The 25032-nt window shown below is 40.5% G+C and overlaps 2 protein-coding genes across 2 annotated transcripts in view; both read left to right on the forward strand.

The window, feature by feature from the left end:
- The window catches only part of LOC139720825 (uncharacterized), an 89338-nt gene that overhangs the window by 59535 nt on the left and 4771 nt on the right, over positions 1 to 25032 (forward strand). The window contains exons 8-11 of the mRNA XM_071632162.1: positions 1992 to 2603; positions 5160 to 5562; positions 13987 to 14250; positions 19081 to 20825. Of these exons, the coding sequence (XP_071488263.1) occupies positions 1992 to 2603; positions 5160 to 5562; positions 13987 to 14250; positions 19081 to 20825 (3024 nt within the window). The remainder of the gene's footprint in view (positions 1 to 1991; positions 2604 to 5159; positions 5563 to 13986; positions 14251 to 19080; positions 20826 to 25032) is intronic.
- LOC139720911 (uncharacterized) lies at positions 15739 to 18926 on the forward strand. Its single transcript, XM_071632238.1, has 2 exons — positions 15739 to 17828; positions 18922 to 18926. Exons 1-2 carry the CDS (start codon positions 16166 to 16168, stop codon positions 18924 to 18926), a joined length of 1668 nt encoding a protein of 555 aa, XP_071488339.1. The 5' UTR covers positions 15739 to 16165.

Here is a 25032-nt window from a genome sequence, read left to right on the forward strand (position 1 = left end):
TTGAAAAAAAAAAGATCCTCACCTCAACCAATTCCCTTACCATCCCTTTATAATAAGGCAGAGAAAAGAGGAACATGGTCTCATTTTTTTGTTAAGATATTGTACTTGCAAGTTTTGTTCTTTTATTGTTTTATTGACTTTGTTTTAGTATGAAGAGGTATCTTTGTGTATCTTTTTGATTTTTGTATTTCCAAACCAATGGTAAATAAGTTGAAATTGAGTTGAAAAAAGTCACAATGATTGTTGTTGCCATAGCTTGAAAACTCACAGATAATAAGTTCTCTCTTTGCTGCTGATAAAGTGACCGTGATTATTACAATTTGAGTTACTGTGTATTTCAAACCTTTTATGCAACTGGCTTCAGAAGAGCGTGTAATGCGAGATCATTAGAGGGCATTAGAGTCACCCTGACAATTTGATGACTCACTGCATGTGGCACAATACTAGTGGTTTGCAAGATTTCTTGCGATAAATCCCCCCAAACTGAGATATAAATCTGAAGATAGGACTGTTAGTAGCAAAGGTTGCAGACTGTGCGGTTTATTTGCATGTTAGATTTCCCTGTAAGATTTCTTTGTGTAACTGTCTGAGCAAGGAGGTTTAAGAGTTGGAGTTCCAACTGGCTGTAATTATTCAAACAGTTGTCAGATTTCTATTGATGTACAAAAGAATTTCGCAGGTGCATTTGTGCCTTTGATGATTGATGTTCGAAGCCGCCATCTTGCTGAGCAATCTGAAGATTCATTTTGAACGTTAACATAATATTGGCCATATTTTGCTTATTTATTTATTAGATGAAATGAAATTTCACTTAATGATAAAGCATGTAAAACAAAAGTCAATCCCGTGCAGAAATTTGTGCGAAAGTGTAAATCAGAGCTGTATCATGTGAAAATGTTTAAAACTGTACCATCCTGGTAAAGCAGGTTTTATCACTTTTCCACTGAATTCCGACATATAAAACTAACATGGAATAAACTTTAAGTATAATTCTTTATTGGTAGATTTATCAGATTAGTGCCCGGGTATGCCCAGTCAAGTAATTTTCATCTTTATTTCAGCATTTTTTGCGAAATTTCAATTCGCACATCCTCGTGTCTGTACCACCTATCTCTTATAAGAAGGGATAGCGAAAAGTAATTACCATCACAAAGAAATATCTTCCTTAGAAAGTGGCTGATGATTATGCAATGAGACACGAGTCAATTGTCTTACTATCTGCGTGGCAGATCCTGTTTGGCACATGCTTCAAATATTTTTGAGCAGCGGCATCAAACATCTAGTAAAGGAAATAAGATGGTTGTGACTCCATTCTCTTGAACCTCTTTGGTCTGAGGCTAGTGTGTTTTGATGTGTGAAAGCAACTCTTTTTCTGGAAGAGGAAAAGAAAAAAATATCTTGAGTTCTTATGCAAATGAATTCTGCTAGAGTGGATGATAATGTAATGCGTTTAGAGAACGAGGAAGAGACATTTATAACTAGTGTGTATGTGCACTCCACATGTTTCATAAATTAGGACTCATAAGACAATTTGTCATTAAATCCATGCCTAAAAATTATGGCAACAGAATGAGAATTGAGTATTTTGAAGAAAAGCAAAATTAGCAATTTCTCACGTTGGAGATTTAGATAGATTGCATTGTTGTCACAGGAGGAAATCTTTTTGGTTGTCTTAATATTTTCATAGATCATATCAGAGAACTTACCTAAATTGCAAAAAAAAGAGAAGATACCACCCCCAAAACCATTGCATTATATACATTATATTTTTATGATAGTTGTTTGTAACATAAAGCTACTCATTCAGTACTTTGTTCTCACGGGCAAGTGGATGTAGGGGTTACATGAATAATTAATGCATCACAGATGTGTATCTCAGTGAGTTTAAAAACCAACATGACTGTTTAGTACAAATGACCTTTTTCTGGTCTTGTGCAAAATGGAAAGACAAACTGGAATATGGATGGTGTCATTATTTGATCCCCTGACAGGGTGAAGTTACCCTTGAGCCAACAGCTGAGGTGGCAACCAAACCTGCAGCAGCAGCACCACAGAAGGATATGGTGGTGGAATCTGCCCAAGCAGTCACCGCCCATGCACCTGCAGTGAAGCAAGCATCGGTCGAGAGCAATGACAGCGTCCCAGGTGAGAACACCCTAAAGAAGCGGCGACCGGCGCCCCCACCACCGTCTGCCGCCAAAAAGGAAACCTCGTCCCAAGGGGGCCAGTCGCCAAAGACAACTCTCGAACGGGCGTCGCATGCCGTATCCAAGAAGAGGCGAGCGCCCGCACCGCCACCAGCGGGCGGTGCTCCTCTGCCCCCAGCCGTGCCCCTTCCCTTAGCGGCGGCACCGGATGTCACCGTCAATGGTAACGGCGACGCCTCCCCGGCCATGTCTGACCAGGAGAGGCGGATAACCTTTGGGAATGCGGAGGTGATGGAATCTGGATCAGAATCGGCGTCTTCCGTTACTCCGTCGCCGGCGGAGACCCCATCATCGACGCTTGAGCGGAGGAAGGATGGTGGGGACGCCACTGAGATCCAGCCACAGGAGGTGGACGTGAACTTCGCCGAACTGGATGCAGGTATACAAATCACGCTTGCTGGAAACCTTGCTTGATATTTATTGGGCATAGCGGATGATTATCAAGCATCTATTATGAATGGAGTGTATGCAATTTAACATGTCTATTTATCGCTGAATATATCAGATGTAGATAGTGTAACAAATCAATGTATTTTCACTCAGATAGTGCGTACATCCAGTATGAATAACCTTGAAAATGTTGACCCAGTACATTGTGTGAAGTAATTAGAACTGTTCAGAAGAGTTGGTAAGAGCCTTTTGATTTTTCGGCTTTTGGATATTTTTGCTATGCATTGCTATTGCATGTCCTTTTGCTGCTTAATGCCTATATAGTCTCAATTCCAGGCTGTTGGCTGTTAACCTTCCCTGCTGCTACTCCATTCCACCCATACCCTGCCCAAAACTATTGGTGAATCTTTTTTTGAGAGTCGAGACTATTCCCTCTCATGCATATTTATCTTGTCAAGACACACTTCCAAAAAGCCCGAGTGCAAGTTTTGAAAACCACTGGAAAATACAAAAACTGAAAAAACAAAGACATAGAATATAATTATGTGCTTCAAACTTTGCCTCTGTGTTACAGTTATCAGATGATAGATGTAAAGAGAAAGAGTGGACAAGAAACTTCCACAAGAAGAAATATGACAAGAATCTGTGCCGATGTGAATGTTGCAAAAACTATTCACTTATTCCTCCATTTTTTTTTTTCATCAGTCACTCGTCGGAAGCAAAGTCAGTTGCTGCCGGCCACCCACCTAAGTGTATCAGCTCGTAGTCTGATGAATCCAATGTGTACTGGTCAACTATTGGGTCAGTGTCAGACGATCTTGCCTCATTGGATAATGCCTGGGATATCTGACACTGACCCGATGACGGCCAGCACAAGTTGGATTTATCAGACAGCCATCCGATACATTTCGATGGGTGGCCTGAAGCAACAAACTTTGCTTCCGACAAGTGACCAGTGAGAAAAAAAACATCTTTGTGGAATGGGGGTATAAATGTCTTACAACGTACAAGTGCCGGCACACGTAGTACATGTATGAGTCAGGAGAATAATGCAGACATTGATTGCAGCAAATTATGGTGTTACTGAAATTGCAACTCTTGAGGCATTATAAATTCAGAGTCTACCTTGGAGTATTAGCGTTCATGCATGCACACTACATACTCAAAATTGATATTCCTGCAAGTGTACTCTGGAATAAATATGGATGTGAGGGGGGAAACAACAGCCAACAGCCTTGGAATCAGGCCACTTTATGCTTTGCAGGTACTTTGCCTTGAGTTTGGCACAGTTACATACATGTACCTAGCATGGTCCCAACAAGTCCACACATTGCATAGGATGTGGTTAGGGAATGCACCCACGGGGGGCTTCTTTCAGAATAGAACATATACTGGAGATCATCCACTTAAAAAAATCATTCTTGTGTCAGACACAAAGAACAAGCTCCAGAATACGAAACTGTTTGATTTTCTCGCTCTTTTCTTTCAACAATATTAGTTGGCCCAGTCATAGTGAAGAAAGAAAAGATATTATTAAGTGAAGAAAAAAAGAAGATCTTCTTGTGGCTGATATTTGGTTATTTTTTATTATTATTCCTTTTTTTTTTTTTTGAGTGGATGGTCTTTCATTTGCCTTGGTGGTGGTCTAAATTGCTGGTTCACATTCAGGAATAGTAAATAGCACCTTTGTAATAAACTGTAGTGTGTCTTATAGCTTCCTCACTGAGGGTCATCTACTTTTTCTTTTCCATCGGGCAACATGCAGGTTAGCTCACACATTTATATAGTCCATATGTGCTGCACAAAGTTCACATAGCGTCCTCTAGACAATATTGGGGATAGATATTGATTACTGGTGTAAGCTTAGTAGCTTGGTGTGTTTGTCCAAGTATAGCACATGTGGTGCATGTATTAATTTCAGTCTGCACAAAACTGCATTTATCCAAACACTTGAATATGATTTGTGTGCACTTCCATTAAAGACAAATTGTGTATACAGGGAAAATGTACGTGATGTAAACTTGTAACTGTTGCACACAGGTAAATGTATCTAGTTTCTTTAGATATTAGTATTCCACCATGACAGACACATAGATGTCTGTTTTGCTGGTTGCTGTCACCTTGAAATAAGACAGCAGACATCGCATTTACATTGGACAGCTTCAAATTATGAATTTAACCACATTTTAGTGTTCACAAAAGTGGAATATAATCTCTTGCCATTTCATCAGACTAAAGAACAGTGAATGGCATTACAGTAGTTTGCCATAATAAAAGTCCACAATTCATATACCAGGACAAAGTTTGGCAAGATGGTAGAAAACAACAGCAACAACATGACATTGTGTTTTTGTAGCCAAGTCCAGATCCTCTTAAACACTCAATGTCAAAGTTGATTTGATCCGCAGTTAGTTTTAAACTTCCCTTTATACCCTTACAAGGTAGCTTGCTGCATAGTCAAAGGGCTTTTAACAGAGATAAATAGGTTCCAGATTTAAACAGTTATACCATATTTCAACTTGAATAACATCGAAAGTGTCTAGATTGTCTTTATTGTGTAAGTGTCGAGGTGCAATTTTTGTTTATTCAGATCTTGTTTTGATCCATGTTGTTATGTCACACCCATCTGAATGTTACTTGGGATGTAGAGCTAATGAATTTGGACACTGTGCATGTGCATGTCTATACTCTTCATCAGTACTTGATGACAGCAACCTACCCTCAGACCCTTCATCCGTGGCCCCCGACCCCCCGAAACATGATGCCACGGATGGTGGCCCAGCCCAGGGTGCGGTCCCGGTACCCCTCACCCCGCCGCCGGTGTTCGTGCCCCCTCCGCCCCCAAATGAGCCCCCCTCACCGGGCGAGCCGCAAGAGGACGTGGGCAAGTTGATTGAGGAGGGTATCCTCCTGCTGGCCCGTGGGGGTGGGGAGGGGCCCGACACCATCAGTGAATGCTCCTCAGGTGAGATGGGTGTATCCTCACAGCTCCGCCCTTCATTATCCTCCTCTCCTCATCCCTGTCATCCAAGCCTACGTGTATTTTATCCACTTCCTCCTCCTCCCCAGTATTTCTCTCCCCACCCTCTGCATGCCTGGTTGCTATGAGAGATGGCACCTGACAACACACACACCCCTCTCCCGCACCCCTCTCCCAGGGTGATGTTTACTGTTTACCTTGGTAGAAGGGAACAGCTGCCATAAAAGCGAAAAGCCCAGCTGTTGAAAACCAATTAGATCACAGTATACTGAAACCTGTTTGCCGATTGTTCTTAGGTAATAACAGAGTAGTGTGCTTATTAGACCATGAAGCACTCGATGTAGGTTATTAAATATACCAAATCATATGTGATGAGGATGACTGCAAGTAATTGAGGATAATGAACTTTTGGAAACGTTAAATACCATTCATATTTCTCCCTACATCAATCAATCATATGATTCTATCGTTAAGGTTCCAGTTTCATATAAAGTCTTTGTGTCGGGAGAGAGAGAAACTTTACAGCATCTGTCTTTTGGTCAAAGGTCACACTTTGCAAGCCCAAAGTCGATTGAATTTTAGTGCCACTTTTCACAGAATTGCCAAAGGCAAAGTCTAGTCCTTAGTGCAGGGGCTAGTGCAATCATATGGCATTATGCAGAGGGTTATGGTCTTTTTTCAGTCCTTTCCTTTTTCATCACCAACATTCCATCTTCTCTTCTTATCCCAAGGCGGCGAGAAGTCCACAATTCTGTCATGTGAAATAGTCAGCCGTATTGCATTCCCAGCAAATATTGCCTCTTGCACCATCATTTACAGCTTGATATATGATGATGGGGATAGTAATATTATCTGCATGCAGAATCCTGCAGTTTCATGTGTTTAACAATGCTTTCTAGCTAGCTCTGCAATGGATCTTGCACCCTCTTGTCTCTCAAAGTCATGCAGCTTTCTTTTATTCATTTGGATTTTGCATAACAACCCCACAATTAATGTTCATCATCGTTTAACCAGCTGATCATCTCATCGAATATGACATCCTCGTTTTTTTAACCTTGCTATACTAACTAAAAACAGTTTTATGTCTAATGCGTTTTAATGTGTAAGCTTCACATGTCAATTGAATAGATGAATAACTCCTTGGAGAAAAGTTGTTGTTTTTTTCCTCTTTCAATAAGCATCAGACTGAAATGAATCAATTTTTTACTACAATTTGATTGATTGTTTTTCTTGCCAATGTTGTGGAGGTAGATTGAAGTCTTATCAAGAAATTTTTGTTCAGCTGAGCTTGAATATATATTAGTATTTAAATATGTTTATGTTTTACCTGGTAATTTGTGAAGTTCTAACTATAGATGGAGACGGAAGATTGTTTGCCTTGAAACTACAGCGTAGACTGTGATATTCGTAAAGAATAGATAAACATTATATATACAGTTTCTAATATCCTTGTCTTATTAAAACTTGTCAATGATAATGTGTGCTGCATGGCCTAGCTTGCTGCAGTTCTTATACAGGTTAATGCAATTCATTCAATGGTCCTTGACATTCTTTTGTTTTTTAACTGGAATATATTTCTTTCTCTGCCCTCTTTACCTCCATTTTGTTTGCCAATTTCTTCACTTGTTTGTGTGGTATTGTTTCGCTCCACTCGGCAATGTACGTCTCCATGTCATACTATCTTGACGTCAAACGGCATACCTAACACTGCAATGCCATGCGTATAATCCTAACTTCTCCATAATGTATGAATGTTGAAAATATTAATCTCAAAATTCTTCTGCAAATTATAATTTCCCATCAATACAAACCCTCCTCCCAACTTACAAACATGAACGCACACACTGTGACTCAATTTTGTCAATATTTGATATTGGCCGTGGCCAATTTTGAAACGATCCCTCATGCTACAATCAACTGTTTCAATAAACAAATATGCCTCTACTACCTCAAAAATAATATTTGCAATTTACATGTATCTACTGCCTATTTTTGCAATATTCACACTGGCAACAATTATTATCACTGCATTCGGTTGACAATCCATTTCCCCCTCTTAAATTGACAATGCAAATTGATATTGATTCTATGTGATGAAATCATGCGGATGGAAACTACTATTACCGTAACCCCTATCACCATCATCACCTTTGTAACTGGTATCACTACCGAATCCTTCCATGTCATTGGTGTGCCAAACATGATTCATCTCATCTCATTTTCATCACACGCTTTCTGGAATAAAACCCCAAAATTTACTCAAACAACAACAACAACAACAATCTACATCCATTCCTCATCAACTCATCAATACCACTACCACCATCACCACAACCAACATCCCTGTGACCGTCCCGTCCTGTGCTGTATTTGGTGTCTGTGGTACCCGTCCCCATTCTCATCCCATCACATCCCATTGACCACAACCACCACCACCACCACTACCACCACCTGTACCCCCATTCCGCCCCACCTGCCCCGGCCACACCCATAACTTCTAGCAGACCCTGAGCCCAGCCTGAACGCCTCGGCCACATCCAGCCTCATTCAGAGCATGGAGGCCGCCTTTGAGGAGGCCATAGCTGTAGGGACAGAATGTAAGTCACCCGGTGTCAGAGTGCTCCTGCTGTGTCTACCATGCCCCCTCCCCTTTCCAGATCACCCATCACCCCTTTTTGATATTTCTGTCTTCTGCAATGCACCCTGATCTAAATAAAGAAGGCTTATCTCATACCTTGGCTTGAAGACTCTCAATGTATTGTTTCAATTTAATTTGCTTGGCAGCAAAGATAAAAAAAAGCTGAAAGTCACATATTGCCAATCTTGTACAAATGTGAAGAAAAGATTGTTGAGGGTCATTTCTTCTGTACACAAAAACGATTGAGTAGAAAGATGCTTTGATAGATTCTGGAGACAGATAGGCCTACAATGCACACCATGGATGAATTGTACATGTGCCATGTTTTCCGCTTGCAAGATGCATGATATAAAGATACTGCATAATTTACATGCAGGCACCATCTCTCAGTAATGATGAGATGAGTTAGACTCCATCACTCCATAACTTTCATTCACTCCAGGGTATAGATAGACCATTGTAAAAAGCATAGGGCCCCACCACGTTTGCTGTGAACTTGCACCCACAAATCATAGATTCTGCATGCCACACTTCACCTGTGGTTGATGTTGCACTTGCTTTGACTTTTGTTGTTACAGTGTATCGGCCATTCTTTTTTCTTTGATTGCTGTCTGTTCATTAGATCATGGCCAAGGTCCACAATTTTTTTACGCTACATTTTGGAATGGTTATAGTTGTAGAGCTGATATAAAGTGAAAACCACATTTCAAGCAAGGGGGAGTTTCTTGTGTGTTGCAGTTGAGTGGATATTAGCAGTCATGCAAATAACTAAAAGGGCAAGGGTGCCATTTTTTCCCCCTTGTCACATTGGGTGTCAGGAATAGCAGACAGTGCTTTCTTTATGATGTGTCAACAAAAAGAAAAAAAGCAAGCAAACGGGTGGTCAAATATTCGCACAATAGTGGACTTTGCCTCTGTAAAGCTTCTTAGAGACACCTACATCGTAACAGCAGTGTCCGATGCATTCAGTACATGGCTCTCCAACAATAACCTCTTTGTGTGTGCAAAACTCATTCAATAGGATTCTAGCTGTGTAATGCTAAATACCCGCCTACTTCTGCTCTATGAATTTGTAAAACACACCAAAAAAAAAAAAAAAAAAAAAAAAAAAAAAAAAAAAAAAAAAAAAACTGCTCCTGTATTTAAAGGGCAATAGTGTATTTTCAAGACTTTAAAATTAACAACATTGATTATTAGAAAAGGAACAAAATAGACTTTTGTTGGTCTTTAGTGATTTATCTCATGCATTTATTTTTTATTTTTTTATTTATTTTTTGCAAATTGAGTATTCTTTATTTCAGGAGAAGAAAAACAAAGTTGTGTGCCATTTCTGCCACATACAATGTATATTTATTCTTCTGGATCTTAGGATAGCTTGTGCGTACACTAGTGTCAATGCTGTTTTTGTGCAGATATACAGTTGTAATCACATCCATAGTCTGTAGTCTAGATCGTTTCCTACACACGTTTGGAGTATAGCATGCTGTTTGCCACATATTCCACCTCCGTTTGTGTGAAAACTTTCTCACGTCATGTTTGTTCCCATCACCAAATCATTTACTGTTTCTTCCATGTGATGAAGACTCTACCTCCACAAACAAACAGAAAAGAATTGTTTGGAATAACCATGAATGTTTAATTCAAACTCAAATTTTCATTCAAAATGTATAAAAGGATGTTGGCCCAGGTTTTTCTTACGATTGTAAATTTGTTTTTAAAACATAAATGTCATGATGGTGGTTATATCGGTTGAAACAACTTGACGCAAAGTTCTAAGAAATGATAAGTTAGTTGTGCAACTCATAGTTGCCTTGAATGGCATTGATTGCACAGTGCCATGTAGAAAGGAAAAAAAGCAAATCAAAACATTGGCAGGCAAGGTAAACAGCAGAACAAGAACAATATTAAAGCAAGCAAGCAGTCTCACAAGTGATGGTCAAGTATTAGTAAAGTCTTGCTGTTTTTTTTGTTTTTTTTTGTAATGTTAATGGGGGGGGGGGGGGACTTGAAAGAATGGCTGTCTTAGATGACAAATGACTGTCTAGTCTACTTACAGTAACTGATAAGTGTAGTGTATTAACAACCTCCCAGTTGATCACCAGAGGGTGCCGGGATACCTTGCACATGGTAAACATGTGACCCTTGCAGAAAGGGTGCTTTTAATTACGTAACAGATCTTGATCTTTTGTGCCTACTGCACCTTGATGCCAAAGTTACTGATGATTGATAATAGTATACCATCACAAAATTTCAGAGAAACATTTACATCTGTACATCTCATGCCATCTGGGTGTATTCGATTTCACATCCTGGTATTCCTTGTCAGCATTTCTTCACCTGTTGCCCATATTTCATCAAGTCCCTTATGAAATGATAAAGATAATGATACTGTAAAAGTGGATATTTTCGCGCGACTAACTTTTCACGCTTGGCCGGGTTAGAAGGGTTTCGCGTGTTTTTTATTCCACGGAGTCAAGACATCAACGAGTGTGTACTGGAACATATGGCAAGCAAAAATATCTGCGTGCTTTTATTTTCACGCTAGTTTCTGGTTGCGCGAAATGTGCAAAAATTGCAAACACAGCAAAAATTTCCACTTTTACAGTATATCTGTAATATGCCAGATGTGTCTCTGTGACAGTTTGGGTGCAGCAGAGTCCAAATTACAGTCTTTATTACTTTATACCAAATGAATGAATTGGAATGCTCTTCATATGCATCAGTCAAAATCAGGACCCCCATTTAAACATCCATTTGCAACAGTCAAATTACAATTCATATCGTGTGTGTTTGTGTTTGTGTGTGTGCCTGTGGCAACATTTTTGTAATAATTAATCAGCATAGAGTAGTTTCTTTATGGAATAGTTACATCATCATTGTTGCCATTAGTGCAACTAACTGTGTGTAAATGCAAGTAGCTACCAGATATACAGATCTAGATGAAAGTTGTAAGTTTCTTGATCTTTCTATACATGAAACCCTTTAGTTCCTGATGAGGAGTTAGTGGCTTGAAGCCTTGCCTGACATAGCACCTGTGTGTTTTTGTTGTTTTTTTTGGTTTTTTTGACAGTGTGTGTGCAGTACACAATTTAAAGTGATATGCTGACACACTATGACAATAAACCAATGATGACGTATATACATATGTATATGACACTTTCAACAATACTTGGAAGTGTGAATGCACTGCATAAATGATATAAGCACCCAACACAAGCTACTGTAAAATAAGAAACATTCGCAACATGAAACTTTTGCAAATTAGTGAATGGCATTCAATGCATTTCTTGTGCATTTTACTTTCACCAATCTTGGCTTCTCGCAAAATTTTCGAAAGTTTCATGCATACAGAAATTTGGGGTTCTACATTATCTTTTTTTTTCCCCCACACAGACCAGAACCCACGACTCCCAGGCCCATACTTTTCCATCTCTAATCCACAGTTTATATGATGTTTAACAAATACGAGCCTCTTTACAATCAACCATCGTGTAGATAGAGAGCCTTTAATAACCATCGTGTGTAGCAGAGTAATTCTGCTCTTGTGTCGTTTTAATTAATTAGTCTGTGTCCACAGTCTGTCTGCCAAGTTTTGTATGTCTTCATTTACTTCACTGTAGATTGTACTCAGAATAATACAATGTGAATGTTGAATGCGTTTTTTCTCTCTCATACATGAGTACCTATTTCATATGTGAAAAAAAAATGATATACATATTTTTAATTGTCGCATACACAAGTGTTCTTGCAGTGTTCTTGTCGTGATTTATGCTGTACCTTCAGTCTAACATGCTGCACACGCTTCGAGTTTCCTTGCCCCTTGTCATCATACTGTGTACTTACAGATTGCAACTCCGCTAACATACACCTCGTTTCTCCTGATTCATAACAGTGTGATGCCTCCATGATTCGGCTTTAGCTATCATTTGGTTGTTTTTTTTTTGTGTGTGCCACATTCTCATTGTATTTGTGTCAAGAAAGTTTTCTTATACAGTAGATGAAGATGCAGTTAGTTTTGTCGTTTTGATAACAGTACTCCTACTCTCATTGCAGTGTGAAGTTCAGAATTTTGTGTATTTATTTGTTTGTTTGCTTGTTGTTTTTGCTGAAAAATTATCAGAGTTGGTCTTGTATAAAGACTCATTGATAGATTGTTTGTTAGAATATATGACCTGTCTGATATCGTCAGATTTAATGTACACATTGTAGGGATGCTTCTTTCATCTCACGTCATATTCTAGTGGAAAAATCAGTCCCCAAATTGGATGTTGATAGCTGAGTCGATAGTGATGATGCATGAATGCACCAGATCAGTGAAAATCTAAGGGAGGTTGCACAAATGATGGGAAAGATGAAAATCTTTAAATGATGCTGCGCGTCATCAAACACAGCGCCCACTGGGTTAATCAAAACAACCGTCCAGGCTGTGTGACTGCAACATTACCCTTTTTGGTTGCTTTTTCCTCACAAATGACAGCAAATATTACTTTATTTGTACGTTTGTATTTAAGAAATGGTCTCCAAGGATGAAAGACATTATGCATCAGGGGCAGCAAGGGCTGTTGCCTCCTTGCCCATTTTCCTGAATGAAAAAAAAAAATCAAAATGGCCTCCGGAAAGAAATGCAAGAATTCAATGCCCTAGCTGACTTGTGAGCAGGGCTGTAGAGAAAACTAATCCTTTGAAAAAGAAAAATGTGAAATTAATAGTATTTCAAAAGTAAGAAATAAATGATTCCAGGGGTTCTACAGAAGCACATCTCTGTCACATAAGTACATGGGCTATTTCTTGATTCCTATGGAATAACATGCTAGTTGACATACTCTTTTTCAAGATGGTCACAGTATGATAACCATGTACATTTCCACTGCCGTTCCATTTTTTTTTTTTTCTGTTGGGTCAGGTCTCTTGTCATTTGTATTTGCATATGAATCAATTCTGTAGTAACAAGTTGATTTGCCTAGATGGGTGAACATGTTTGAGAATATTTTACAGCAGTGCCAAAGTGATATCCAACACTGATTTTCTACTTTTTTATACTTGAGCATGCAAAGAAATATTTTTAGCAAGTACCTGTAGTGCTCATCATAGGCTGCGTTTATCAACTTTCCCCTGTTTAAACGGCTTTTGATAGCCCTTTCGAAAGCCCTTTCCATAGCCCTTTCGAGAGCCCTTTCCAAAGCCCTGACTGCCTGTACTATTAATGTGCTGCTTGTTTTCTAAGAAGGGATGGTGAAAAGCAATTACCATCATAAAGACATATCTTCCTTTGAGAGTGACGAGTCATGATGCAATGCCACATGAATCAATTGTCTTCCTATCTGTGAGGCACCCTCAGTAATACAACATTATCTGGACACAAATTTCTTAGAGAATAGTCTAAGTTCCCAGATTAGTGATTGTTAGATGTTGCAACCTAGGATATGCATGATTTTTCTTTTGGTTTTGATCAGGAATTGCTTGAATATGGGAAGATTTCTCATTGGATATTCTGGAGAGCAAAAACAGCTTGTTAACAGTCAAGAGAACACACGGTCTTTCAAAGTGAATAAAAATATCTTTCCAATACATTGCTTCTTTAACAATGTCTGAATGAGTTGCCACTGGCACCACAAAATCTCAAAGAGAGAACTGCACAGTGACATAGTGAGAGAGGAATAAGTGCATTAATTTTAGTGGGTGTCTCTGCGGTCTCCTGAGAAGTGAATGGTGCAGAGCATAATTATGTCAATACTCACTTGTGTGTTCATCTCAAACGTTTCTTGCCGCAGCCCTGACAGAGGACCTGGGCGGAGAGGAAGCAATCAGCGTGTCGGAGGTCAGCGTGGGCGGCAACGACCAATCACAAGTCCCCGCCGCCGAGGACCCAGAGTCTGGAGAGAAGATCAAAGTGGACGCGACGCTGACCGTCGGGGAGAGTGCAGAGGAGGAGGTTGGGGAGGAGGAGAAGGAGGTCGGAGACGACCAGGAAGTGGTAGAAGCCGAGGATACAGTGGTCGTCCAATCAGAACGCCCGACAGAGGAGGACGTGGAAGGTAAGTTGTAACTTGAATTTGCGGAAACAAAATGGCTGCCCACAACACTCAACCTATTGCATTGTAGCCTGTTCATTTTTTTGTGGGGGGAGGGGGAGGTTGTGGTGCATTTTTGTTCAATTTGGTTTATCTATGTTTTGATAAGTGCTCAAGATTTTGCTTTTTGGGGGGTATATGCCATTGCTTGTGTTAACTTTTGACAGTTGTGACTAATACTAATGATGGTGCCATGTCCACTGTGAAGTGACATAGATTTGTTTGCATTGTGCAACTAACAAAAGTGTGCCATTTGTGTGTAATATGTGTTCATTTTTAGAGAAGCTTGATGTTCTAATCTTTCTAACAGTGCTTTGTTGTCGATCTTAGCTATTTATTGTTTGCAAGTTCTGTTTGATTTGACCCATTTGGCTTTAAAAATAATGCCAATGCACTAACTGACATGCCGTTTCTTTCTAGCAAGATGTCTTTAGCCATCTGTGTGATATGCTTATTGCTGAACAATATAAAGCACAATAATTAACACATGTTCTTTACTTTTCTGCTTGTCTAATTTCATTGATTTCCCCCAAGAATGACATGTTTCTTTAAAAAAAAATACCCATCATGCAGTATCTCTGCAAATAATTTGAAACTGCAGTTTTTCTGAATAGAACTTCATGTACAAACTTGCTTTTATTCACTTTTATTCAATGTTCATTATTCGATGTTATTTTCATTTGTGTTTTCTTCATTTTATTTCATTTTATTTTTTATATTGCCCGCACAGTTGATATACAGTACCTTATCTAACCCTGTCAATGCATGTTTGGGAACACAATGTACATTTTGCTATTAGAATGCACAAATTAGCACACTTTATCTCTCTATACCATCAGTGCATGTGTCATAAAGTGCCCTGCGAGATCAGATAAAACTCTTAAATGTCAGATACTTCACGACCACTATTTCTAGGGAGGTATTAACACAAGCATATCAAGTGACTGCAATCGATTGACTTGCATAGGGACTTGCTTCCATATTGTCTCAGATTGTATGGTCAGATATATTTCACAGGGAGACGATTGAATTGAGAGAGTGCTATACACGTCAATGAGAAAATTAAAATTATTGTAATTATTTCACGCCTTCAGCTACATTTTCTTGAAAATGCATCCCTCAAAGAAATACATGCATGCATTATTGAGATTGTTAAGATTCTTTGGACAGCATTACCTTGATAGATTTTTACATCTGGAAATTGAAAGTAATCATATGTTAACACATGCATAAGTGCATTTCATATCATATAAAATTTGTACTCATCATTGAACTTATCATTTCAGGAATTTAAATTGCAACACTAGGCAAAATTGACTGCTGATAGCTTTCCATAAAGATGCACAATTTTTTTTTCTCTCATCGCACTCTCTTCAGATGTAATATAACAAGAATGAAGTAAGATACAAAGATGAAATAGACCTATATTCATATATAAATTAGAATCCTGATTCAAGCTTTTTCCATTAAAAACAAAAATAACTGCAAATCAAAATGTTATAAACAAATGGTTGAAAAATTTGTTTTTGCAACATTGATGAATCAAGACATGTGGAGAGGATTGTAGTTCCCAAGAGACATGGCAATTAAGAGATAGTGTAAGGTTGAGCTGAAACAGTTACTGGGTACATGAGCATGCCAAAATCCTACAAATGCTTGACCAAAGAAAATTTGATGACCCAGGATTATGCAGACTCAGACACTGCCTGCTGATTGCAATCTTCCGTCATCCTAGTCCAGCCGCACTGAAGGACACTAGATTTATTCTTGATCACTTTCCTTTCAATATGTATTGCACAGCTGTCGACTTTCTCTCTCCTTTACACGCTTTTCTCTGACTGTCACTATCTTCACTCTCTGAGCATGATGCAAGCTATTGATGTTCTGTGTTTTATCTCTGTCTCACTCTCTGCCTTGCCAATCTCCCGCACACCGCACTCTCCCTGCCTTGCCCTTAAAATGTGCCAACCCTCCAGTACTGTGTCAGACTCAGCAACTAACTGCACCTACTAACACCATGCCCAGTAGTGAACACGACATCGCAGACACTAACAAACCAGATTCGCTGACCGGCACAAATGTGTCTATAGTAGCTGCTGTCGTAGAGCCTCTGAGGCCCGTTGCAAAACCGAGGAACTTTTCACAGATTTCGGCGGAGGGAAAGCAGCAAAATGATGGTGGTGGGTTGGACATGGTTAGTGATGCAAACTGTCAACCCGGAGGACATCATGTCTATTCTGGGGACGTGCCACAAGATTCAAACGCTGGCAAACCCCCCGTGCCACGACCGAGGATGGCGCGCATTTCATCCGAGCCCGAGCTAGGCGTGGGAGGCTCGGGTGGCAAAGTTGCGAAGCTCACCAAACAGCTGTCTGCCGATCAGCAGCCTGGATTGTACCGGAAGAGAAAGGCACCGAAGAGGCCCCCGCCGATTCAGGACAATGCGGCCCTGAGTGCCCTGCAGTCGGCATTCCTGCAAGCGCTCAGTCAGCAGAGCAAGAATGCTTCGGCCAACAAGGTTTCCACAGCTCCTGCGATGAAGCTGAGACCCAGTCGGCCCCCTCCCCTCCCTCCATCCTTCAGAAAGGAGAGGAGTTCATCGACCACCGAGAGCCGTTTGAAACAGGCACCGCCCAAGCACCTCGCACCTCGAAGCGCATCCGAATCAGAGTTGAAGCTTGCAACAGCAGGATCCATTGCTCCCACACAGCAACCAGGCAAAGGTCATGGAGGTGTGGGTAAGGACACCAGGCCAGCAGTGCCACCCAGGAGAAAGAAGAAGTCCTCTTCAGACATGGATGGAAAGGGACACCTTCAGGACGTCAAAAGTGATGCGTCAAAGAATAAGCTCCCTTCTTCAGAGACCCTCAAGGACTCACAAGCTGCTGGGAGGAGTGCTGTACCCCCAGTCCCTGCAGCCAGAATGAGGAAGCAAAAGAGTGCGGATGCAAAAATAGATGCAGTGCGTCCTGTACCAAAGAAATCCAACCAAATTCAAGTCAGAGCCGAGATTGTTGCTCCCCCTACTCGATTACAAGGAGAACAAGACACTTTGCCACCAGTTGATGGAAACATGGCAGCCCAAAATTCTTCGGGATCAATAATTCCCATGCAGAAGACTTCCTCCGTTGCGAGAGAAGCATCCACCAAGTCAGGGTCTGTACCGAGCGACACAAACCCATCGAGCGAGAACCTTGAAGATGTGCTCAGGAGACGACTCCGAGGTTTGCATCGTTCGGTGCGACTGGAGGAGAGCTTTGATGCTTCCACGAGCAATGATGATGTCTTCCTCGACGATTCTTTCGGAGATGCTTCATCAGGGCCGAACGCCCGCAGCTCCGATCATCTCAGCTCCACGCACGACTCGACCGACGTTCAACCGCTGGCTGCATCTGGCCAGCCTCCACAAGAAGCCGTTGAGGGAGCAACGGCAAAGAGAGTGCCATCAGGATTACAGGGCGGGGAACCAGAACCGGTGGTGGTAGTGGATAGTGTGACATCACCCACCTCTGTCTCTCCTGTCCTTCCTGAAAAGGTCAAAGGTCAGCCCACTCTCATCATTGTCACTTTACTTTTCACTCCACAAAATTCACTTTCACCGCTGTGCCGTCCCGATCCCCCCAAAAAAGACACATCTAGGCCACTTCACACTTTTTTTCCGTACAAGACAGTCAGTCACATCGTAGAGAGGCAAACATCTTGCATGAATCCCAATGCTTTCATTTCAAATGATGAAGTAAAAAATATGAGCATGAATAGTGTAGCATGCAGTGGTATGAGATGTGTGTTGTGTATGCAATTTATCTACACGTATCCATCTACGGGATGAGGGTATTGATGTGCTAATATTGTAAAGACAAAATGTCTAATATTTTCGTAAAGCATGCTCTTTTTAAAAGCTACAAATACATTGTACGTATCAGTGACCCAACAAATTTATGTGCATGCTAACTGCTGTCATAAAGGAAACATAGTATTCAGATTCATTTAGAGGTGTAAACAAGTGCCTTTTCCCAGCAAACTTTTATACTTCTGCTTTATCTCAAATAGAGCTTGTGGTTTGCAGTATTCATAGGCCTATAATTGTAGATGCTTCTAACTTTCCAAAGCTGCATGACCTATCAAATCTTTGCTTTACTGCAAACTATGTAGTGTATTTATCCCATATCATTTCTTGCTCCCATCCATTCTATGTATGACATCACATTATCATTAGAATAGCTATACTGAAGCTCTTTCATCTATGTGTGGGAAGTTCGGGTTCTTCTAATTTCGTGCATAACATCCATTCACTTTTTTTTAAATGTTCAAATTTGCAACTTTATAGTGCATTTTTTTTTTCTGATTCAATGTCATTTTTATGATTTCGATGAGTTGAATTTCTTTCATGTGCTGTCTAGTTCAAGTCACACAGTCGTCAATGCTAAAAGTTTAATCCTAGGAATTTTGAGTTTTAATGTAATAAGACTTGGCGCGCAAATTTCAGTTGTATTTGAGGCTTCTTTTTCAACATTCTGTGTATGGGAATGTAGTATGCAGCATTATTTTGCTTTTCTTAAAAACTGTCTTTTCCTATTTTTCTATGTAGCATGCAGTTACTTTTTCACGGAATCAATGTGCCTTTTGTTCTTGCAGAGTAGTTTCTGTCTGAATAGAAGATGTACTTCTGATATTTTTTCCCTAACTCAATCATCGTGATCAAACATGATGAGATAATGTAGCTCAAAGCATTAAGTGCCGAGTGAAGCATATAGCCCTAACCCTCAGCCCTGTTCGATTCTTGCTTTATTGCAGAAACCTCAGATATTTTAGACAAGCGAGCCGCTCTAACACGCATGATGAAACTGAGCCTGGATGACGATAGCAATGAGACGACGAGTTACTCCCCCACCCCTCAGGGAGAGGAGTCAGACAGCGTCCTGGAGGAGAAATCCCTGACAGCCCTTGCTGCTCCCGTGAGTAGACAGTCGCTGGACGATGCAGCGTCCGAGAGCAAAGCAGAGGACGTCGTCCAGGATACTGCAGAAGAGACGGAGGAGAAGGTGGAAGAACTGGCAGAAGATGGGGCGGAGCAGACAAGAGAGCAAGTGGCGGAAGAAGTTGATGATAAAGATGTTGAGATGAGCAAAGATAGCAAAGATGAAGAGCAGGTTGTCACAGAAAAAGAACAGCAAGTGGAAGAAAAGCCAGATGATGCCGAGAGAAAGGTTGGAGATGGAGAGAAAGAGGAAGGACAGAAACAGGAGAAGGAAGATGTCTCGGTTGACAAGGAGCAGGAGACTGCCAGTGAGACTGTGAAGGTAGAGCCCGGGCAACCCAGCATGCAGCAACTTACCGAACAATACAAGCAACTCCAGCAACAGATGGCCATGTTGCAGCAACAGCTGATGGCGAATCCCTCAGCGGCGCACATGGCGGCAAACCCGGGCATGTCCTACCAGATGCAGCAGATGCAGCAGCAGCAGATGCAACAGCAGATCATGCTGCAGCAGCAGCTGTTGTTGCAACAGCAGCAGCAGCAGCAAGTCCTGATGCCATCCCAGGCACCGTACATGATGATGCAGCAACCGGGTGGAGGCGTCCTCATGTCCCCACCCCAGATGGTCTATACCCCAATGGGCATGCAGCCTATGCCTGTCTATGGCCAGATGACCCCCCCACAAGCAATCAGCACCCCTGTGGAGCAAGCACCGGCACCACCAGCTGTGGCGCCTGAAAAATCTGCCGAGGATTCAGGGAAGTTGGGCGGTGATGAGGCCGATGCCCCGCTGAAAGAAGACTCCCCAAAAGTTGATCAGATGGTGGAAGCAATCCCAGAAGACACTCCCACTAAGCCACAAGTATCTGCCCAAGCATCTGCGAGTGGCAGACGGAATGTCTTTGCTGACATTCTTAAGAAGAAGAACAACCCAAAAGCCTCGTATGTCCTCTCTGCTCAACGAGAGGCCCAGCGGCAACGCAGTGACTCAAACTCCTCCCTCAACTCATCATCATCTTCTTCGAAAGATGACAGCGTCAGTGGTAGCATGTCAATGAGCCTGAGCACCTCAAAGACTGACTCAAGAACTGAAACCACTGCTCCCCCGCCAGAAGCCAGAAGGCAGGAAAGTATTGAACTTGTCACCAATGGTCTTTCACCAACATTACCCACCCCACCTGAAACTCCCGAAGCATCACCAATCCGGGATGATGCTACACCCACCGCCCCGCCCAAACCAGACTCTCCCGTTTCCCCATCCTCACCCAACAACTCATCCCATGACGAAAGCAATAACAATACCTCCAAGTCCGTGACGGTTGACGCCGATGTGCAGCCAAAGGTCCCAGTGCAAAACCCTAAACATGACCCTGTCCTCCCCCTCCCAACTGACAATAATGCAAAGAAAGCCCCGCCCCCTATCAGACCCAAACCTCAGGTGGGACCACGGCCATATCGACCTGCCTCCATGTACGCAAGGATTGGCGAAGGTGCCTCTGATTCGCAGGTGGAGACATCCAAATTCTCAGCCCACGCCCGGAAAGTTGCTGATTTGAGATCCGTAAGTACTTCTGAGATCCATATCTTGTTTTAAACTTTGCTCGAAATATTGGTGAACAGTATCATATATTACGCAAGGCAAAGTAAATTTGGCAGTGTCCTACATTATATAGTTTAGAAAAGAGGCTACAAGAGAGATCAGAAATGCAAGCACAGATCTTGTAAAGCTGACACAGTTTCAATGCCTAGCCTGATTAAATCTTGTAAGATTGTACATGATTCATGCGAGCAATGGAGCAGAAAGACTAGTGCTGCTGGTTGGCATCAATATATAGGTATCATAAAGGATGCCCAGCAAAAGTATCTAACAATTTTTGGAGTGAAGCAGCTGCTAATAAAAGTTTCCTTCAGTCATTTGGTAAATGCCTATGTATATGACATTCTCACTGGCAGCAAACCGTAAAAACCAATCTTACACGCATCTCAGTCTCTGCCCCAGCGTAGCAATTTAGACCAGCATTTAATGGCAATAACAGTGTGTTTATGGTACTTGGATCCACTGTTTATATATATTATACTCTTGGATTGGTGTGCTTGTGTTTATCCAAAGCCTGAAGTGGGAACAGTATTCAGTGAGCCACCATGTATCACAGTTAACATTTTCTGTGATTGATGATCTTGTCTGTCTGGCACTCTAATGTCCTATGACTTTCAGATGTGCCTGATGATGCTAGCTTTAAAAACCCTCTGAAAATTGTCACAAATCTTATTCTAAAGAGAAGTCATTGCACATTCCAATCTCCATTATTCTGTGGCTTTATAGAAAAGTGTTTGTTCTTCCTTGAGAAAAAGTAAAAATATGTCAAGGTTTTTTGATAATGAAAATTTGTAGACAAATGAGCTGTTGAGCTAGGGGGAAAATTGTCTGTCACTTTTTCTGTCACTTTTTTTTTACTTTGTCTGATACATGTCTGTTGACCCCATAATATCAAAAGGGTGAAATTGAGGTCCATTTTATGAGTTGTAGTGAATATCCCTACAGATTGTTTGAGAAGGAACTCAATACATTTGATGTATTGACATGGTGTGCTGAGTTTGTTTCTCTGACTACTGATCCCACTTCAGATTCCCATGTTTGATACTTTTTAATCACCAGCCCCTCCCCATATGTCCTCTCACCTAAAGGGAGTCTGTATTTCTGTATTTCTGTTTTCTGTATGGCTATAGCATATATTCCACTATTCAAGTATTTGTATATTCAGTTCCTTCTTCCCCTTTCAATTGACTGTAGAATTCATTTTTGGCTCAATAGTGCTGAATACACAGTCCATTCTTTTTTATTCCCGTGAGAAATATACTGTGCAAAGAAACCAAAGAAATGGATCACTTTCATGCGTGCAACAAATTATTATTTTCTCAGGAATATTGTACATTCCACAAAGTCATTTTCTCAAACTTATAGAAGTAATTTGATAGCTTGCAAATTTCCTGTGAAGTGTTCTTCCACAGAAGTAAATGGATTCATGTGATGCTTGTACGATTATTTCCCCGCACAGCAATCAAAATGCTTTAAAGTCGTTTTCAGGAATATGATCAGATGTAACAAAATATTTTTTCATACTGACTCTTTATATTTTCAGTGATTTACTAGTTGTTGTCGGGAAGAAATGTTCATAAAATTTTACACGGGACCTATACAACGATCATGCCCATGATTTTACCATTGTTCTGATCGTGTTTTTGCAGTACATGTGCCAGCATGATTCCAAATGCAGCACATAACAAGTTTTATATTCATCTATTGTAGAAGTAGAGTGCTGACTGCCATGACTACCAAAGAAGCAAAGTTTGCATTTATTATCTCTTACAAAACTTGCCCAGCTCTCCCCCTTCCCTCCCACCTTCCACCTCCCCATCTGCCGTCCCCTGCCCCCTCCCCCCCCCCAAAAAAAAAGAGGTTATTGTCTGAAAGTATAAATGTGAATTGAAGAAGTTATTTCACATTACATTTTCCCTGGAATATCCCCTCTATATTCCTCTTTTTTTCACAAAGCTGTTTCACAAGAAAATGTTTAACAAGGTATAATAAGTGTAGATACTACAGGAATGTGCATTTACATAAATTCAAGAAAAGTCCCACCTGAGAAATCTATTAATACCCAGTCACTCTCAAATATTGTTGGTTATCTGCAAAAGTTTCGAGCAGATTTCCTTCTTGTTTGAAGAAGCTTTCTTTTCCAATCCTTGGTGCAGGCATTTGAGTAAGAAAAATATGGCAGAAGTCGTCGATAACAGAGGGTAGGTAGCGGACAAACGTGACAGTGTGTGGTCTGCACTGGTTTGTTTCATTATAGATTCATATCATTTTTCTCTTTTTTATTTTTCTTCTGTCTGTCTCTGCCTGTACTTGAAGACTCTTTTTATAACTCAAGCTTTCGTTTTTGTTTCCATAGGAGTTATCCAAACCTTCAAACCATTTCTGCTTTCATGAAGAAATCATTGATGTGCACAATCTCTCGCTCCCCCCCCCCCCCCCACTTTGCACACTGCCCATGCCAGCCTATATAGTATCAATTTGATTTATGTGTTTTGAAAGACTTCAACGAGTTGGTGGAGTATTCACTTGCAAATGTTCATGCATTGATGTGTGCCGGGAGTTGTGTGACTGCAGTAATGTGCAATTAGTAAAACTGCGATGATGGATTAGACTCCATCTGCATTTACACTTGGATAGATGGTTGTGATTATCTTCTTTAATTTTTCTGCACAGACAGTGTCATGGAAAACGTAGATTACATTTAAAAAAAATGTGTAATTGGTCAGTGTGGTCTTTGATGGTGTTGCTTTCATCCTAGGTTTCCAGCTTTATTCCCCATGCCCTGGTTGATCAAATTGTGCAAAGTATCTTTGCTTCTCCCTATTCAATTTGTCAAGTCGTGTTTCTGGCAAAGTCTCTTTCTATATATCTTTTTTTTCCAGCATTTTCATGAATATAGATTGCCACTGTTTAAAAAGTCAGATGTGAATATTGAGGACATGATTAGGTATGACAATTGAGTATAAGTGTTCAGATACAATGGAATGACAGATGTATGTATAGAAAATTACTTCAATTCCTTATGTATGTTTGTGTGTGTGTGCATGTGTGTTAACCACTGTTGTATGAAGATGGAAGAATGTATGTGATGTTTGTGGCATCATCTATTCATTGTGATTCCAGTGGTCATTTGGTAAAATGCTTCAAATTACAGTATCCACATAATCTGGTACCATATGGTACAATATCTGATATTGGTATGGTTTTACTTGTATATGTCACTTTTTTTTTCTTTAAAGTTTAAAAGTTTAGTGACTATTGATGAACAGGTTTTAGCTCAGATTCAATAGTGAACAGAAACATTCTGTACGCAGTCTGAAATGTCAAACACATTTTCTTTCTTTTCCACTTGATGGGTTGGCAAGATGTCAGTATTCAAATTTCAAATCATTTCAACTACAGCATTCAAAATGCTAAGGGGTGATGAAATGGTCATATATGTAAGCAGAGAATGAACATGGACGACCTTAACCACCAAGCGCTTTCAAATGTAAACTGCATGAATTAAGTAGTTTGGAGGACTTTCAAATCTCTGTCAACATTATATTCTTTTTAGTCTTCACAGTGTGAATCTTTTGTCAGACTCATATGTCTGCAGATAATTTGAAAAGGAGTAACATCACTTAGTCCAGTTGCAAATATGTTCTTTTTTTTTTACGTTCACCTGCAGACTTTCAGTTCTTTCAAGTAAATCAGGTAATTGATGAACTCAGACCTTGTTTTACTAATACATAGTCCTCAGGAAAAAACAAAGCCACAAATGGTGGTAGGATGGGTTTTTTCCTCATCAGTAGAATGGGTGAGGGGCTTTAACCAATTTATTCGTTGTTAGTCAGTAGTTAAAAGGGTGCAAGGATACTGTCGGTTATTGATTCATTTCCTTTCCTCCATTTTGTTTTATCAACTTGCATTTTGAGACTCAAGTCAGCTTTTTACCTATGATAGAGTCATATAACTCTCTGCTTTGCTGATGACAAAAAAAACAACAACAACAAACCAACCAGTTCTTCAGTTGATGAGTTCATACTGATCTGCTTGAAAATAGAAAATGGCCTTAACTAACTACTTTTCCTGCTTTGCTCTTAACCTGAGATGACATGAGATACTTCAAGATTTTATTAGTTGACATTTACACAGATTGTGACTTCAATTTTTGACTAACTCAATCCAT

Source organism: Diadema antillarum, unplaced genomic scaffold, assembly GCF_040938485.1.
Source record: "Diadema antillarum isolate AM-2024a unplaced genomic scaffold, OU_Dant_1.0 scf00000134, whole genome shotgun sequence".
NCBI lineage: Eukaryota > Metazoa > Echinodermata > Echinoidea > Diadematoida > Diadematidae > Diadema > Diadema antillarum.

Excerpts from the sequence above, each read along its gene's own strand:
- LOC139720911 (XM_071632238.1), top strand. The coding sequence starts at position 16,166 with ATGTTCTGTGTTTTATCTCTGTCTCACTCTCTGCCTTGCCAATCTCCC.